The sequence below is a fragment of the Anolis carolinensis genome, chromosome 2, assembly GCF_035594765.1.
Source record: "Anolis carolinensis isolate JA03-04 chromosome 2, rAnoCar3.1.pri, whole genome shotgun sequence".
In the NCBI taxonomy this organism is placed as follows: domain Eukaryota; kingdom Metazoa; phylum Chordata; class Lepidosauria; order Squamata; family Dactyloidae; genus Anolis; species Anolis carolinensis.
Genome location: NC_085842.1, coordinates 202,509,430 through 202,526,684, shown reverse-complemented (window position 1 = coordinate 202,526,684; position 17,255 = coordinate 202,509,430). Strand labels below are relative to the sequence as shown.

Below are 17,255 nucleotides of genomic sequence, written 5' to 3'. Positions count from 1 at the left end.
CCCAATGTGGTAGCAGCAGTGAAGGGAATAAGCAATGATTCATTATTTTCTCCCAGTTGGAAAACTTATAATTAGAAGGGCTGTCATGTAATTAAAGACTTGAATAAATTAATTCTACTGAGTTGAAATCAAACAATTCTGCTTGTTTGCACATGCTATAGGAATCAACTATTTTCATAACAATTAGTAATAGAAACACATTTTTCAGCTATGAATTTTACCATCTTCAAATAGTTAGAAAATACAATGCATAACCTAATAAAATGCACATCCTGTGAATATTGCATGTTCTGACCTGCTCAAAATATAAAGACAAGATTGCTTCTTATCTTAATATTGATCTAGCTTTCATCTTCATTTTTGCCACTTTGCCCTTTACTACTGTGGTTTTTGAATTACCGCTTGGTCAAAATAAATTTACATGTTGACTTTCTACCACATTGATGGAATCCAAAAACCTTTCATCTTCTTCGTTACTAGTCTGCCTGCAGAACTTTCTTCAAAAAGGCAACAGTCTTCATGTTTGATGTTTTATTCATAATACATACAAAAGCATAGATAGCAAAAGTGATTTTTATAGAAAAAGTTACAAGAATAAAAATATAATTACTGTACAGACAGCATTTATTATTTTAATATATTTTGAATGTCAATTTATCCAATCAGTCAAGCTATCAGGAGGAGATGATTGATTGGTTCATTCAGGAAAGTTCTCCTTGAGTGTAGAATTAAAAATAATTCCAGTGCAGCTTGACTTCGTTGACAACTCTTTCTGTAATATAGAAACAGGGATATCTCTCAATAGCAAGTGCCAAAATGGAAATTACTGCCGGATTTAAAGTGATACAGACCTATGGAACACCCATTCACTTATATCTAAAATTCAATATCCATCCCTTTTAACTGATATTCCAATAATTAATTTATTAATCATATTAGTTCCCAAGATGCTGACAGAAAGAATAAACCCCAACTATATTGAAGGTTCTATCACTTGTGCTCTAACACATTTCAATGTAGTAATTCAGACTTTTAATTGGAATGTCTTTGAATGATGGTAGTTTAATTTCCTGTTTAATTTCTCCTCTAGTCATTTTTGAAGTTTGTTTCACTACTATTAAATATATTACCTTATGGTTCCAACCATAGGACTGCAATTCTATTACAGAAATGTATTTTATCAAAATACAACATTGAATGGTGAAAATTTTCCAGTATACAGTAGAGTCTCGCATATCCAACATAAACAGGCCGGCAGAACATTGGATAAGCAAAAATGTTGGATAGTAAGGAGTGATTAAGGAAAAGCCTATTAAGCATCAAATTATGTTATGATTTTACAAATTAAGCATCAAACCATCATGTTTTACAACAAATAGACAGAAAAGGCAGTTAAATACATGGTAACATTATGTAGTAATTACTTTATTTGTGAATTTAGCACCAAAGCATAGCAATGTATTGAAAACATTAACTATAAAAACACTGACTACTAAAAGGCAGACTGCATTGGATAATCTAGAACGTTGGATAAGCAAGACTCTACTGTACTAATTTTTTGCACAAATCTCTTTGCATGTTCTAAAGCAAGCAGTGTGAAAGGACTTTTCATTTTCTCCATAAAAGTAGGAGCCAACAAAAAAGGGCAAAAAACGAGAAGTCACCAGTATTTTATCAAAATATCTAGAGAGCCCCCTTGTGGTACAAAAGCATAACTTATGAAAAACAAATCTTCATTATATAAATAAGGGTCAGCAAACTACCGTAAACCTAAAATATTTGCTCTTGCATATTCTAAACCCCAGATGGAATAAAACTGCAGAAAGGTTACAACAAGAAGAGGGGTCTAAATCAAACTGAGCAAAGAATAGAGTATGTATGAAATGTAAAGGATCTGAAAGTGGAACCTACAGAATAATTGGAGATGACAGCTCCAGGAAAGCAGTAAGAGATGGAATGAGAGAAGGCTTTCAAACAAGCCATCAGACAAAGATATTAACAATTATGAAATAGTCAAACACAGCACTCTCATTGTCCCCCTGCTCCCACGTTTTTCAAACATTTTTCAAACATTTGAAAGACGTTTCAAGAAATATTCAATAACTTTTCGTTTGTTTCTAGGTGCTATCAGAAAGGTGGCCGTTAATCTAGAAACCTTTGAATGGCCTAATAACAGGATATTCAAAAAATGACTGTGAATATGCTTGTTTTCATAAAGTTTATTGCCCTTTGAGCAGTAAACTTTATGAAAACGTTACTGCCCTTAGAGCAGGAGTATCAAACTCATTTTCATCGAGGGCCACGTCAGCTCATGGTTGCCTTCATAGGGCCATTGAACCCATGGGTGGAAAATCCATAAATACAGAGGGCCACCTGTATTTTTACATAGTGGTTGTTGCTCATTAGTTTCCATCCAGTTTGGGTCCCCAGATGTTGCTGAATGACAACTATTACTTTTGATTATCTGCCATGCAGACTGGGGATAATGAAAATTGCAACCCAACAGAAATTGTGATTCTGAGGTTGGGGAAAGGTTAAAGAGTATTTTAAAGGCAGACGTCATACCCACAAGCTTTTTATCTAAAGCCAAACCCCACTAACCTGATTAAATAGAGCGAACCGCAGCCTTCCTGGTATTACTGTATGTATCATAACTTCCATCAGCTCTATTCATGTCTAATGATGAGGAATACAGGGGTTATAGCCCAGCATCTGAAAGGTCTTAAAATGGCCTACTCTATTCTTGACACAAATGCCTTACAGGGAAAACTATTTTTTTTTCTTTCTTTCTTTCTCTCTCTGCTATTATGATTGATTTTCTGGGCTAATTGTGTGGCTGGTTCTCAGTTTGTTTAAATTACATTGCAGGCTCACTTGAAGGTTAGCTAGTAGAAAAAAGGAGCGTAAATGTTTTAAATAACTCAGAAGGTGGGAGGGCAGGCAGATCTGAAAAGTTCTCAAAGCAAATGCTTAAATTATTAAGGAACCTGGTGTAAATTTTGCAAGTTAAGTATTCAGGCCAGATAGGGAAACAGAAAGTGGACTAGATTTATGACAGTGTTGCTAAAAGAAAATGAGGGAGATTAGACAGTACAGAAAAAGCTGACATTTCAGAAGAAGTTATAAAAATAGGATATTTATGTGGCAGAATACAACAAGGGTGTCATCAACATCATAGTTGTTATGGAAGGATAGACTTTATTTTGCAGTTGCTCAAGTCGTTCCTGACACGAAAAAAAAAGTCCTGGAAAGAGCCAGACTTCAGTGGCAACAAGGAGTACAGCTGGTACTCAACTTGCACGGGGAGGAGGGGCAAGTAAGTACGCAGATACACAGCAAAGCAGAAGAGGAGGAGGATCTGGTTCCTCCTCCTCTTCCAGTGTGTTGTCTGTTTCTGTTTGCCCCGTATTTCTCTTCATTTGCCCAAGCAAAACAGAGTTTCATAGCACAGAAAAAGAGGAAGAAGAGCCCAATCTGTGGGGCAAATGAAGTGGCATGGGGCCAGCTACTTCTTTTGCCTATGTATCACAAATCTTTGCCCAAGAAAGGGATATCAAGCAGAACAGACCCACGAAAAACAGCACAAAAAAACAAGTATTCCTTTTTCTTTGCCAGGTTAAACAGATCTGTAAAACATGTGAAGGGCAAATGAATCTGCTAGTAAGTGAAGTAACGCAGGGCTAGCTCCTCCTCTTACCTGCGTGCTATAATTCTGAATTTCTCCCTAAGCATAACAGAAACAAGTATGTTTCCTAAACAGTCCCCTCAACTCAACAACTTTGCAAGGCGGTGGGTTTCACAAGTAATCAAAATGATGAATGGTGGGCCGACTGTACAAGCAAGAAGGAGAACAGAGCTGCTTTGTGGTTTGGCAAACACAGCTCAAGGGAGATTGACAAGCAAGCGGAAATGGGATAATTTTAAGAGGTCAGTAAGACACTGTAGCGGTGCAATAATAGCAGGAAACATCAACAAGATACAAATATGATCAAAGGACTGGAGGGCTCAGAGATGGAACCCAAAACAAAAGAGAATTCAGGACATCATAAGGTGAAACTCACCAGGAGAGGGTTCAAAAATGGGCACTGAATTGTTGATTTTCCAACAAGGTAATGATAGCAAAGGAAACCCCCAGAATTTAGTCAAAATCACACAACTTTTCTGCAATAAGAGGATGGGGCAAATGAATGGATGCCAATTACATACAAAAGAAATATACCAATAACTTAAGATAGAAATGATTATGGGATTTCGTAGAATCAATCAATTATGTGCAGAGGTTAGAGATGGACCAACAGTCCCGAATTACTATTTAACATCTTATTAAGTGTAATAGATGATCCTTCACTATTCACTATCTTTAAAGCAAGTTTCCCTCACCAAGCAGAAGAATCAATAAAAGACCTCACAACCTACTGAAGGCTAGAATAAAGCAGTAGCTTTTATTTTGCATCCACTAGTAAATGAAATTTATAGAACTACCACCAGACAGGATACCACCACCACACAATGGAAAGCAACCATATAATCCTTGATTGTCTGCTCTTCAAAACAGATTTATAGAAACCCTACACTCCAATTAAACCCATTCCTAAGCACAGCAATACTGTGAAAGCATTTAAACTCTGATGTCAAACATTTATTTTGGCTAGTTTCTTTAAGCATTTCAGGAAACAAAACTACGTATTTTGCTTCTGAATTTTCCCCTCAGCAGCTTCCACTTATTTCCTATCATTTTATGCAATAAGGAAACAGGACATACCATGAAATCTGAATAACTAGGCTGCTGGGTTGGTTTGCTTTCTTTGCACTCTTCTAAAGGTAGCTGCCTGGGGGGTTCTGGACGTACACTTTTGTAAGGCATCTGCAAAATGTAATTGTAAATACACCTACTTGTCTCATATTACATGAAATATGACAACATCCAATATGATATGGATCTGCCATGAGGTGAAATGAAAAAGCTAATTGTACATAGCAATTTCCATACCATACAAAAGCTTACAAACACCTCCACTAAGTGAAGCTCTAAATTCACATATTTTCACATCTCATCCCTCCATCCAGACTAGCCAACATGGATTCTTTTCACTCTTCAGGTAGCTTTTTCCATATTGTTTGGCAATATTTTAGAAAATAGCTCACTGTTCTCTTAAATATCGAAAAATGAATGACCTGTATAATGAATTCTGCCTTTTAAAAACTGTTTCATCTTTCATGCTGTAACATGACTTGTTTCTAACAAACAGAAAGCATAAGGGAAATGTACCTTTGTTGCACATGTATATATTTTTCCAACCCAACAGAAAACCTTTAGTAAGTGGGGACTGTGTGTAAGGAAAGTTTTTAATTCCAAGAAAAAAACAAGCAGGAGCAGAATATTCCCACCTCCATTTCAAAGAAAGCTCACTTTCGCTGTTATGGTTCTCGTTAAATTGAACAAGTTATTTGTGGACCACAACTCCAGAATCCTTCAGTCAACATGAGAGTTGCTATTCAGAAATGTACCTTTCCTAAGGTCTGGCTCATATGGAACGGGGATATCAAGACCTTGCTTGTCTGCATGTATTCTCCGGAGACAAAAGGAAAATACACCTGCTTTCAAAGGACAGTGACAATGTCTACATAAGTACACAGTCTGTTTTCAGGTCTATAAATGTAGGGTTCTGTTCAAAGCTAGCTTTCACAAAGTAGCACACACAAGTAATGCTTGTTTAAGTAAGAACAAAAAGATTAAACTGCATTATCCATAATATCTCAACCCAGCAAACCCACATGTAGCACCTCAAGTGGCCTATATGCACATTCTCTTTCTTTTAGACTGAAGATTACATTAGGAGAGGGGGCTTAGAATATTAATAATGAGATTTTGACTCAGAGAGCATGGGATGTGAATTGCTACTGTCCAAATCAGACAAGAGATAAGTAGAGCACTGAAATAATTTTTTTTGGTAAGCAATAAGTTCACAGTTATTTTGGCATTGTTTAGTTCTCCACTTGATTCAATCGTTTAGGTCAGAGCTGATTGACATTATTTGCATGTCAGCCTCTACATACCAGGTGGAGCTTCAGACATAGACTAAATACAGCAGGACCTGCATCTTTGTGGGGATTGGGGCATGGACACACACACACACCAAGCGTGAAAGAGAACACTGAGCTGGGGTGGTGCAATGGATTAAACCAGGGGTCCCCAAACTAAGGCCCGGGGGCTGGATGCGGCCCATCAAAGCCATTTATCTGGCCCCCACGGCACAAGGGCAGAAGGGGGTTGGGCTAAATGATCCAAGAGGTCTCTTCTTCTCTTCCAACCCATTATTATTATTATTATTATTATTATTATTATTATTATTATTATTATTATTATTATTATTAGAAACACAACAAGATGAGTCTACAGCAGACACTCTGCTGGCTGTTGAATTGGATCACACGTCGGACACTTCCCAAGTGTCTAGGACTGTGTGATGTATCGGCGAATAATGCGCGCAGATCCCAGTAAGGTGGCCTTCTGCAGATGGCAGGTGGTAATTTTGTCAGCGCCGATTGAGTTTAAGTGCAGGCCAAGGCCTTTAGGCACTGCACCCAGTGTGTCGATCACCACTGGGACCACCTTGACTGGCTTGTGCCAGAGTCTTTGTAATTCGATCTTTAAATCCTCATATCGTGACAGCTTTTCCAGATGTTTCTCCTCAATCCTGCTGTCACCCGGGATTGCAACATCGACAATCTATACTTTGTTTTTTAACACGATTGTAAGGTCAGGAGTATTGTGTTCCAAAACCCTGTATTATTATTATTATTAACATTGAGGCTGGGTGGCCATCTGTCAGGTATGCTTTTCTTGTGCTTTTGGTGCACAGAGGCAGAAGGGGGTTGGACTAAATGGCCCAAGTGGTCTCTTCCAACCCTCTTTATTATTATTATTATTATTATTATTATTATTATTATTATTATTATTATTAACATTGAGGCTGGGTGGCCATCTGTCAGGGGTTCTGTGCTTGTGCTTTTGGTGCACAAAGGCAGAAGGGGATTGGACTCAATGGCCCAAAGGGTCTCTGCCAACCCTCTTTTTATTGTTGTTGTTGTTGCTGTTGTTGTTGTTTGTTGTTATTATTATTATTATTATTATTGCTCGGTGGCCAACCATAGTCTGGCCCTCCAACGGTCCAAAGGATTGTGAACTGCCCCCTGTTTAAAAAGTTTGCGGACCCCTGGATTAAACCCTTGTGCCGGCTGACCTGAAGGTTGCGAGTTTGAATCCATGAGACAGGGTGAGCTCCCTGTCAGTTCTAGCTTGCAGGGACATGAGAGAAGCCTTCCAGCAGGATGGTAACACATCTGGGCATCTTCTAGACATTTTTTCTGTAGACGGCCAATTCTCTCACACCAGAAGCGACTTGCAGTATGTTCTCAAGCCGCTTTTGACACACACAAAAAAAAAACCTCGCAGATAACACATCTCTAGGAATTTCTAAGTACTCCAGACCTATAGTCAAATTCTGTCAGAAGTCAACCATAAAATGGTGCTTGGAGAAACTAGGTATTCTTAGAAAACAGTTCCTGTAGCTCCTCCAACATATCTCTATGGTGAGCACTGGATGTACATTGTTCAAATCCTCACAATTCTCAGAACTTAACCTCAATTTATTTCAAGATCTCCTACAAGCATCTCAAGTTCTTGACAATTACATGACAAACAGAAATATCTGATTAGCTTCACCCACCTTTGCTTGAAATGGCTGTTTGCCACCAACAGCAGTTCCTGTTGATAAATTGCTGCAGCTGAATGCTTTTAGGCTAGAGGCTACCTACAAAACACAGTTAAAAATTAAGTTTAAAAGACTTTAACAAGCAGCATATTTAGCTATGAATTCTAACAAGACTTAAATATCTGAAAATATCCTAAGAATTACAAATATAATCTCAAATCAGAGTAACCTCTGGAATTCAAAGCATCACCTGACTTCCACTCATGGCTTTAGATTGACAGGCAGTGGTAACCACTATTGGAATGTATTGCATGTGGGGCTGCTTTTGGAAAGGGTCTAGAAATAGTGATGGAACAAAACAGGACAGTCAGACAGTTAACTGAAACTGGGCAATTGAATCTTATTGCCACAGTATTTTATCTGTGGGACTCTTAGTTCACTTCCAAGCGTAACTGAAATGCAAATCTGTAAACCTGTAAAAGTTCTATTGCAGTTATATATTGGTTTTTGTACCGTGTTTGATGTATGTTTCTATAATGGTGTGTTTTGATCTATTTTATGCTCATGGTTTGACTTTTTCCTCATCATGTAATAGTCGCACCTCCTTTTTTCGATAAAAGGGGGATAAAAAGTGTGAATATAATGAGATTAAATATGGTATTTTCTAGCTAAATTATTTATGCATTTGATAATCTATATACAGAATACTTCAGTTTGGAGAGATATAACCTATTTCTGCCAGATAATATATCAGGCAGATATGCAATTCTTTACCTTACACGTCTTTTTACTAGTAGTTGGAGTACTCTCTTCTGCAGGTCTTTTAACAGTTCTTCTGGAAGTTGCAAATTCTTCTTTTTTCACCGACTGAAAAACAGTATTACAACCATTATATAAACATTAACGAATGCATCAGTTTCTTTCTGAAGTCGGTCAGTTTAGAAAATGACAAGCAACACTGCAACCTTCGTTGCTGAATAACCAAACATTTCGAAAGATAAACATTTCAAAAGAGAAGGCCTTTTGGGGGGAGGTAATAAAGTACAAAAATGCCTTTAGGAATTCCCCACATACACATATTTAAAGACCATATTTAAACCTTTAACAGTAACCACTGTAGGGCTGAATAAAGACCACTTTCATGCACTAAAATGAAGGATGCTGTTTGCTACAAACAGTAACACAAGTTGGCAGATTAACCTATTTGCCAGATTCAGTCATATGAATGTACAGTAGAGTCTCACTTATCCAATGTAAATGGGCCGGCTGAACATTGGATAAGCGAATATGTTAGATAATAAGGAGAGATTAAGGAAAAGCCTATTAAACATAAAATTAAGTTACGATTTTACAAATTAAGCACCAAAACATCATGATATACAACACATTTGACAGAAAAAGTAGTTCAATACGCAGCAATGCTATGTAGTAATTACTGTATTTACAAATTTAGCACCAAAATATCACGATGTATTGAAAACATTGACTACAAAAATGCGTTGGATAATCCAGAACGTTGGATAAGTGAGACTCTACTGTATTTGGGGGGGGACAGACACCAATCCCCTTAATTATTATTTGAAGATTAAGAGATAAGGCTAAGATCACATGCCCCCTTCTGCACTACTTGACATAAAATGCTGATGACCTGATATTCTAGCCAAAATTAATCTCTAAATGGTTGGAATTTGGCTGCGGTTCAATTAGTTGACTAACTCAGCAGAAGCAACCTGGAGAAAGAGAAAACACCAGACCAAAAGCAACTAAAGGCAATAAGGTACAATACTACTGTATAAACAGATGTCACAAGGACCTCTGCTTTCACACATAATGATTTTTCATGCAATTAGCTGCTACATTCCTTCAAGTAACTTACCTGTGCAAATACTTACTATTTTGGATTGATGATCTTTTTTAAGTTTGTGATGTTGCAATTGCTGGGCCATTGTATCAAGAAACCTCTGATTATTAACCAGGAAGGATGAGCCATTTTCCTTCTCCCAGTTTTCAATATTTCTCTTCAGTTCTTCTTCCAACTAGTTTTGGAGAAGCAATTAAAAAAATCAGTCATTTGGTCAATTTCAAGAAGCCCATACTGGACACTTCCAGAGAAGATAGTAACTCAGAATGGTTTTTGAATTATAATTTATAGGAAGTGAACTAATTCTGGGGTTAACTGTCCAACTGCTCACACTGCAAATGGGAATGTCTTAAAAAAAACCCTGCGGGCTTTCCACTTAAGACATACAAATTTGACTTGTCTCTCCCCCAGTGAATCCCGAATATCAAATAAGACAGAGTGGCTGTCACACTACAGATCTGTGACTTGTATAATCTGTACTCATACCAACCTGTCCGAACGTTAAGATCTTCTAGTGAGGCCTTCTTCTCATTGCTACCACCATTGGAAATGTGGTTGGCGGCAATGAGAGAGAGGGCCTTCTCAGTGGCAGCTCCAACTCTTTGGAACTCCCTCGCCAAGAAGGTTAAAACAGCTTCTTTCCAGACATCTTTTAAAAAGCAGCTAAAGACCTTTCTGTTCACACAAGCATTTTATGAAGACGCTTAGCTGTAATGACAAGGTTAACCGTCATTGAGCCGTGCTAATGTTTACCATCTGTCTTATTGAGTTGCCTGCAATAACTGTATTAGACAAATGTTTTTAAATATGTTTATTTCTTATTGAACATTTGTTTATAGGTTATTGTTTTACATATGTATATTGTTTTGTATTGTCTTTTATATAATATTTTAAGCCGCTTTGGGTCCTGTTTAGGGAGAAAAGTGGGATATTATTATTATTATTACCACTACTACTACTACTTACGGTGGCCTAGGGGATAAAAGCCTCGTGACTCGAAGGTTGGGTTGCTGACCTGAAAGCTGCCAGGTTCGAATCCCACCTGGGGAGAGCATGGATGAGCTCCCTCTATCAGCTCCAGCTCCATGTGGGGACATGAGAGAAGCCTCCCACAAGGTTGGTAAAGCATCAAAACATCCGGGCGTCCCCTGGGCAACGTCCTTGCAGACGGCCAATTCTCTCACTCCAGAAGCAACTCTGGTTGCTCCTGACACGAAAAAAAAAAAGAAAAAAAAGTGGGAGTAAGTGAGAAACCATACATATGCATGATGGTGCATTCATTATAAGTTTTGGTTTTACCTAATATTCAAATGTATCCTCTTCTTTCTATCAATATTACTCAATGTTCTACTTTAGAATAGTATTTACTGCTATCTTTGTAAGCAGATAACCTAAAAACAAACACCCAAAGCCCTACTCAAAACACAATAGAACAGTTCCTACTCAGCTTGCTGTTGACAGAGTCATTCTGACACACACATATCATATGGATCTCATATTCAGGTGTTGCTCTACATGAACAAAAGACACTTTTAGTGATAAGATTATGTCATAGTGAAAAATCACCTTGGCTTTCGAGACATCCATGTTACAATGGTAAACCTCTGTTCCTTCTACCAGCTCTGTGCCATAACAAAAAATCCCAATGAAAATGAAACCACACAAAATTGTCCAGGTGCTTACCTTTAACAATTGTTTTTGAATCTTTGATCGTTCCTTTTCATCTCTGAGTAAGCTACCCCCTCTGTTTAGAAGTCTGCTAGGGTCTGCTGATTTTTTCTGAACGTAAGACACAGAACAGGTCATAGAAGGCCTACATACTACAGATCAGGCAAGGGGCCAATTTCTAAACCCCTGCCAGAACAAGTCAAAGTATTTTCCATTCAAATGGACAGGCTGAAGTGATGCCGTACAATTGCGTGCTTCCACTTTGGAAGACAAATGCAGAAAACTTTCCATAGAAACTGGGAAAGAACTTTTTGGCACATTTGTGTACAGTGGGAGGCTTCAAGTGCCATTTTGTAGTCCTGTAGATACTGTTAGATTGTAAAACCCAAAATCCCTACCCAGTACACCCAAAGGCAAAGAATACTTGGAGCTACAGTCCGCCAACATCTGGACAATCACAAGAATATAAAGCATTGTAACACAGGCATCTTCAACCTGTGGCTCTCCAGCTGTTTTGTACTTCAACTCCCAGACTTCCTGACCATTGAGCAAGTTGGCTAGGGCTTCTGGGATTTGGAGGCCCAGACAGATGAATGGCTTCAGGTTGAAGAGGCCTGGTATACAGAGAATGTGTTTCAGTAAGTTGTCTCAGTTGACCTGTCTGATCAAACATCCCACTGGATGTGTTATCGAATGCTTTCGTGGCCGGAATCACTGGGTTGCTATGAGTTTCCCAGGCTGTATGGCCATGCTCCAGGAACATTCTCTTCTGACGTTTCGCCCACATCCAGCAGACAAAGAGCTCTTTCTCCCACTCTGGACCTTCCAGATATATAAACCTCCCTTGCCTAGTTTCCAATATACCTCACAACTTCTGAGAATGCCTGCCATAGATGTGGGCGAAATATCAAGAGAGTGTGCTTCTGGAACATGGCCATACATCCTGGAAAACTCACAGCAACTGATTATCAGGTTTTACCTAAGTGCTTCATTGTGACTGAAGTCCAAATTTGGATGTGTCTAAATTTTGGGTTGTCTATAATTGTGCTATCACATCAATATGTTATTCCCAACACTAGCATACTATAGTTCTTCAATTCTAAAACACACTTTTTCCCTATATAAATATCTCTAAAATGAGGGTGGGTCTTAGAATTGCATGTGTATCTTAAGGATTTCTGTTGGTGGTGATACTGAAAATAGGGTGCACCTTACAATCGATGGTTTCTTACAATTGAAGAAATATAGTATAAAAACAGTATTGAGTTTTCTCTTCAACAGTAAAATGTATATAACAAGCATGCAATAATGCTCACCTCCAGTTCAACAAATCTTTCTAAGATAGCTTCCCATTTCTGAACACTTTCATACAGAGATTTGTTTTTCTCATAAACAGCTCTAATTTTTACAAGTTCTTCATCATGCAGACTCAACAACTCTTCTGAATAATTATCTACAATAAGAAAAAAATGTGCATGACAAAGGATCATAGTGTCCCCCATTGTGACACAGCACTCCAGGACCTCATAGCATTTTGTTCCACATCCAAAAAAATACTTTCAGAATCAAATCATAAAATCACTAACTGGTCATGTAGGCAATGCCTTGTTGGAAATAGCAACCTCCCAAGCCTTTCACTATTTATTTGTTAATGTATATATTTTCTAGCCTGTATTCTATGTATGTTGATTAACTGTACCTCTTTGGTGTGGGAGAAGTTATAGACATGGATTGTACAGATTGGATTTCAGTAGAGAAGCATGACTTATGGACTTCAGTAAGTACAACTGTACCTGAAGACTAAGGACTATTGATAAAGAATGATACCCTGTTTTCTCAACACAGAGAAGCTACATCCTATCTATAACTGAAGTTAAATAGGAAATGTGCCTGTATGGTGAATTAATACAAAATGTTTGTGACTAAACAAGCTATGTTGTTTTTCAAAGACGACTTTGGTTTTTTAAAAAATCTCTGAGTGAATATTAAAAACTAAGAAGTTTCAAGGAAGTTTATATTTTTGGGCAATTACAAACTGTAACTGCAATTTCAACTTCAAAGACACAACCAGAAAAATCCTTTAGACTTTCCTCTATAGACTCGATCTCTTTTTTAATCTCATTAATTTTTTGATTCTTCAGTTTATTCTTTCTCACTCTTTGTTATATTAAATGACCTCTCATTACCACTTTATACGCGTCCCAGATAGTTTCTACTCTAATATGTGGCTTATCATTTATTTCAAAATAATCTTTTGTGATATTTTTATTTTTGGTTTTATCTTCTTCTGATTTGATTAGATTTATCATTTAATTTCCATCCAAATCTGTGTCTTTTTTTATTTATTATCATTTCAATTGCATTATGGTCTGATAAGTCTCTTGTTAAAATTCTAATACAATCTATTTTAGTGAGTAATATTTTGGAAATCCAAATCATCTCTATCCTAGACCAACTTAAGTGTCTATTTGAGTAGAATCTGTAATCCTTTTGGTTTTGATTGTGCTCCCTCCAAGCATCTTCCAATCCATATTCTTCTTTAAGTTGTATAAAATTTCTAGGGAGAATACTTATTGTATCTCTCTTCTTTCTTTTGTTTTTGCTTGTCTTATCTATTCTTCTGTCCATGACTCCATTAAAAGTACCGAAAAATGATTAAATTGTCGAATTTGGCTTGACCTATCTTTTCTCTCAAAAGTTTTACAAAGTGGGATTTGGGACCGTTTGGCGCCTATATATTGCATAATAAGATCTTTTTTACTCCAATTGTTATTTTTAATGCAATTATTCTACCCTCTTGATCTTTAAATTGAAATTCGGATGGGATATCTTTGTCCACACATCTTTGTTATTTCCAATATGCCTTTGTGCCAATAGTTGAAAGACACACGTTAGAAGAAATTACCATTATAAAATGGTTGAAATGTAGCTCTCTGTTCACCACAGAAATAGCATTTGTTCCAGTAAGTATCAAGTTCTTCTCTGACTTTCAAAGTAATTTCTTTGAGGTGTTCTTTCTTCTGTTCTTCCAAGACCAGTAACTCCTCTTCCCACTAAACAAAACAAGACAGCCACAAAGCAAAACTTATTATATCTAACAGTACAGGCCTTGCTTTTGTTATCCTCACAAAACTCAAAGCTTAATATTGTATAAGCTGCAGCAGTGAAGGAACTACATAGAGATATGCTTGTATCTCTATTAATTTTAATGCCTTCTTGATACCAAGAGACATTCATGTACAACGGAGCTTCCAACTTGAAGCTCACTTTTCCCACAGTAAATTTAAATTCTTCTGTGTCCTCCATCTTCTATCAGTTTTGGAAGAGGACCATTCACAAAATATATAGTGTTTCAAAAAAAATGGGCAGAATTTGGAATCACTCTATCTCTGCAACTATGAACTACCCACAAATGAAACTCTTACCGCTTGAAAGGGTGGGGTTTCAAATGATTACTGCCAGATGCCTTTCCTAGTGCAGCAGATGGAAGGCACATAAAGCATTTATAACATGGTTAGTAAAACCCGATAACACATTAAACCATTTGCAACTTCTGATGTAATTGTAACACTTTTCCATCATGACATGTACTGCTTTGGAACTGGGTCTTTAATTTTGTATATTAAAGCAAAAAAAAAAAACTTCAGGAAGGTGCTAAGGTGACTCTTACCTACATACTGTCATATTTAGAACAGTATGAAAATACTTATTTTAAGTGAGAGTTCCCAAATGGTGTGGTTTTAATTAAGATATGTGTTTCACTGGCATATTGTTGCCAAATTACAAGGCAATCATCTTAAGAAGGATCCAACAAAGTCTTGGCCAATTGGCGCCATGTTCCCCTGCCTCTTTCCTCCCTTCTTCCCTCCCTCCCTCCCTCCCTATGGAGAAGCCTAGCGTCCCTACTTTGCAGATTTTCATTTATCGTGGGTGGTCCTGGAACATAACCCCCACAATAAGTGACGGAACACTACAATAATTGAAAGCAAAACAAACCCTAAGCATGCAAACACACAGAAACTTAGGTAACAACTTATAACCACCTGCATTGTTGGGGGGGGGGGTATAATCTGAACATCCCAATCCCAGCTGTGGTGACAAAAATGGTTTTAGGTTTATCTATTAGGGTGCCTAGTATGGAATAATGATATCAGAATTCTTATTCATATTACCATCTTGATGGCTTCGGAAATAGAGAATTTGCTTGTTTTTCTTAGGAATTCGTCACACTTGTTCTTTGGCCACTGTAGTCTGTTCCAGAGAAGCTGTACCTCTTTCATTAGAACAGCCCTAGAAGCAGTCAGGGATTCCTTTTTTGTCTGCAACTACAAAGGCATGTCCACAATAATTTATACAGAAGTTCCATGAAGACGACAGTAAGAGGGACCATGAAATATGTATAACCTCAAGTTGCAGTCTCAAGGAAAAGATAATCTACACCCAATACTGCACAAAGGAATCATAGAATAGTAGAGTTGGAAGAGACCTCATGGGCCATCCAGTCCAACCCCCCACTAAGAAGCAGGAAATCGCATTTAAAGCACCCCCAAAATATGGCCATCCAGCCTCTGCTTAAAAGCCTCCAAAGAAGGAGCCTCCACCACAGTCCGGGGAAGAGAGTTCCACTGTCGAACAGCTCTCACAGTGAGGAAGTTCTTCCTGATGTTCAGGTGGAATCTCCTTTCCTGTAGTTTGAAGCCATTGTTCCGTGTCCTAGTCTGCAGGGCAGCAGAAAACATGCTTGCTCCCTCCTCCCTATGACTTCCCCTCACATATTTGTACATGGCTATCATGTCTCCTCTCAGCCTTCTCTTCTGTAGGCTAAACATGCCCAGATCTTTAAGCCGCTCCTCATAGGGCTTGTTCTCCAGACCCTTAATCATTTTAGTCACCCTCCTCTGGACGCTTTCCAGCTTGTCAACATCTCCCTTCAACTACGGTGCCCAGAATTGGACACAGTGTGATTCCAGGTGTGGTCTGACCAAGGCAGAATAGAGGGGGAGCATGACTTCCCTGGATCTAGACGCTATACCCCTATTGATGCAGGCCAGAATCCCGTTGGCTTTTTTAGCTGCCACATCACATTGTTGGCTCATGTTTAACTTGTTGTCCACAAGGACTCCAAGGTCCTTTTCGCACACACTGCTGTCAAGCCAGGTGTCCCCCATTCTGTATCTTTGATTTCAATTTTTTTCTGCCGAAGTGAAGTATCTTGCATTTGTCCCTGTTGAACTTCATTTTGTTAGTTTCGGCCCATCTCTCTAGTCTGTCAATATCGTTTTGAATTCTGCTCCTGTCTTCTGGAGTGTTAGCTATCCCTCCCAGTCTGGTGTCGTCTGCAAACTTGATGATCATGCCTTCTAACCCTTCGTCTAAGTCGTTAATAAAGATGTTGAACAGAATCGGGCCCAGGACGGAGCCCTGCGGCACTCCACTTGTCACTTCTTTCCATGATGAAGACAACGCATTGGTGAGCACCCTTTGGGTTCGTTCGCTTAGCCAATTACAGATCCATCTAACCGTAGTTTTGTCTAGCCCACAGAGGTGCAAGTACAGGCTGATATTATTACATAATCACTGGACCGAAAACACCAACAGAAAACACCAACTGCTAATCACTGCTACCTGAATACTGCAGGGGAGTCTTAGAGATACAGTGGGCCCTCAGTATCTGCTGGGGTTTGGTTCCAGGCCCCAGCATGGATAACAAAACCTCCGGGTGCAAGTCCCTTATATAAAATGGTAAATAACTCAAACAAGTGTTATAGAGAGTCTGAGAATCTGTGACATGGCAGGAAGCTACAGCAGAAGCATGGCTATGTATCAGCATAAAACTTGGCGGACAGCAAAATCAAAGTTTGCTTTTTTTGATTCTGCACCTCACCCACTACAAATATTTCCAAGACACAGTTGATTGAATCTGTGAATGTAGATCCATGGATACAAAAAGCTAAGTGTACAGGCATTTTGGCACCACCCTCCTTGACTATACTCATATATATTCAGTTTGT

General features: G+C 38.2%; 1 protein-coding gene across 3 annotated transcripts in view; it reads right to left on the bottom strand.

Annotated features, from left to right (window-relative positions):
• Positions 1-516: 516 nt before the first annotated feature.
• LOC100561113 (protein regulator of cytokinesis 1) overlaps positions 517-17,255 on the bottom strand; it is a 38,767-nt gene continuing 22,028 nt past the window's right edge. For 2 of the 3 annotated variants that reach the window (XM_003223351.4, XM_008114585.3), the window contains 9 exons: positions 15,417-15,569; positions 14,150-14,297; positions 12,561-12,697; positions 11,260-11,355; positions 9,608-9,751; positions 8,490-8,582; positions 7,731-7,814; positions 4,763-4,864; positions 517-772 (listed from right to left, as the gene is read on the bottom strand). In XM_003223351.4, the coding sequence (XP_003223399.2) occupies positions 698-772; positions 4,763-4,864; positions 7,731-7,814; positions 8,490-8,582; positions 9,608-9,751; positions 11,260-11,355; positions 12,561-12,697; positions 14,150-14,297; positions 15,417-15,569 (1,032 nt within the window). In that variant the 3' untranslated portion in view covers positions 517-697. The remainder of the gene's footprint in view (positions 773-4,762; positions 4,865-7,730; positions 7,815-8,489; positions 8,583-9,607; positions 9,752-11,259; positions 11,356-12,560; positions 12,698-14,149; positions 14,298-15,416; positions 15,570-17,255) is intronic. The other variant, XM_008114584.3, reaches the window with a different exon arrangement.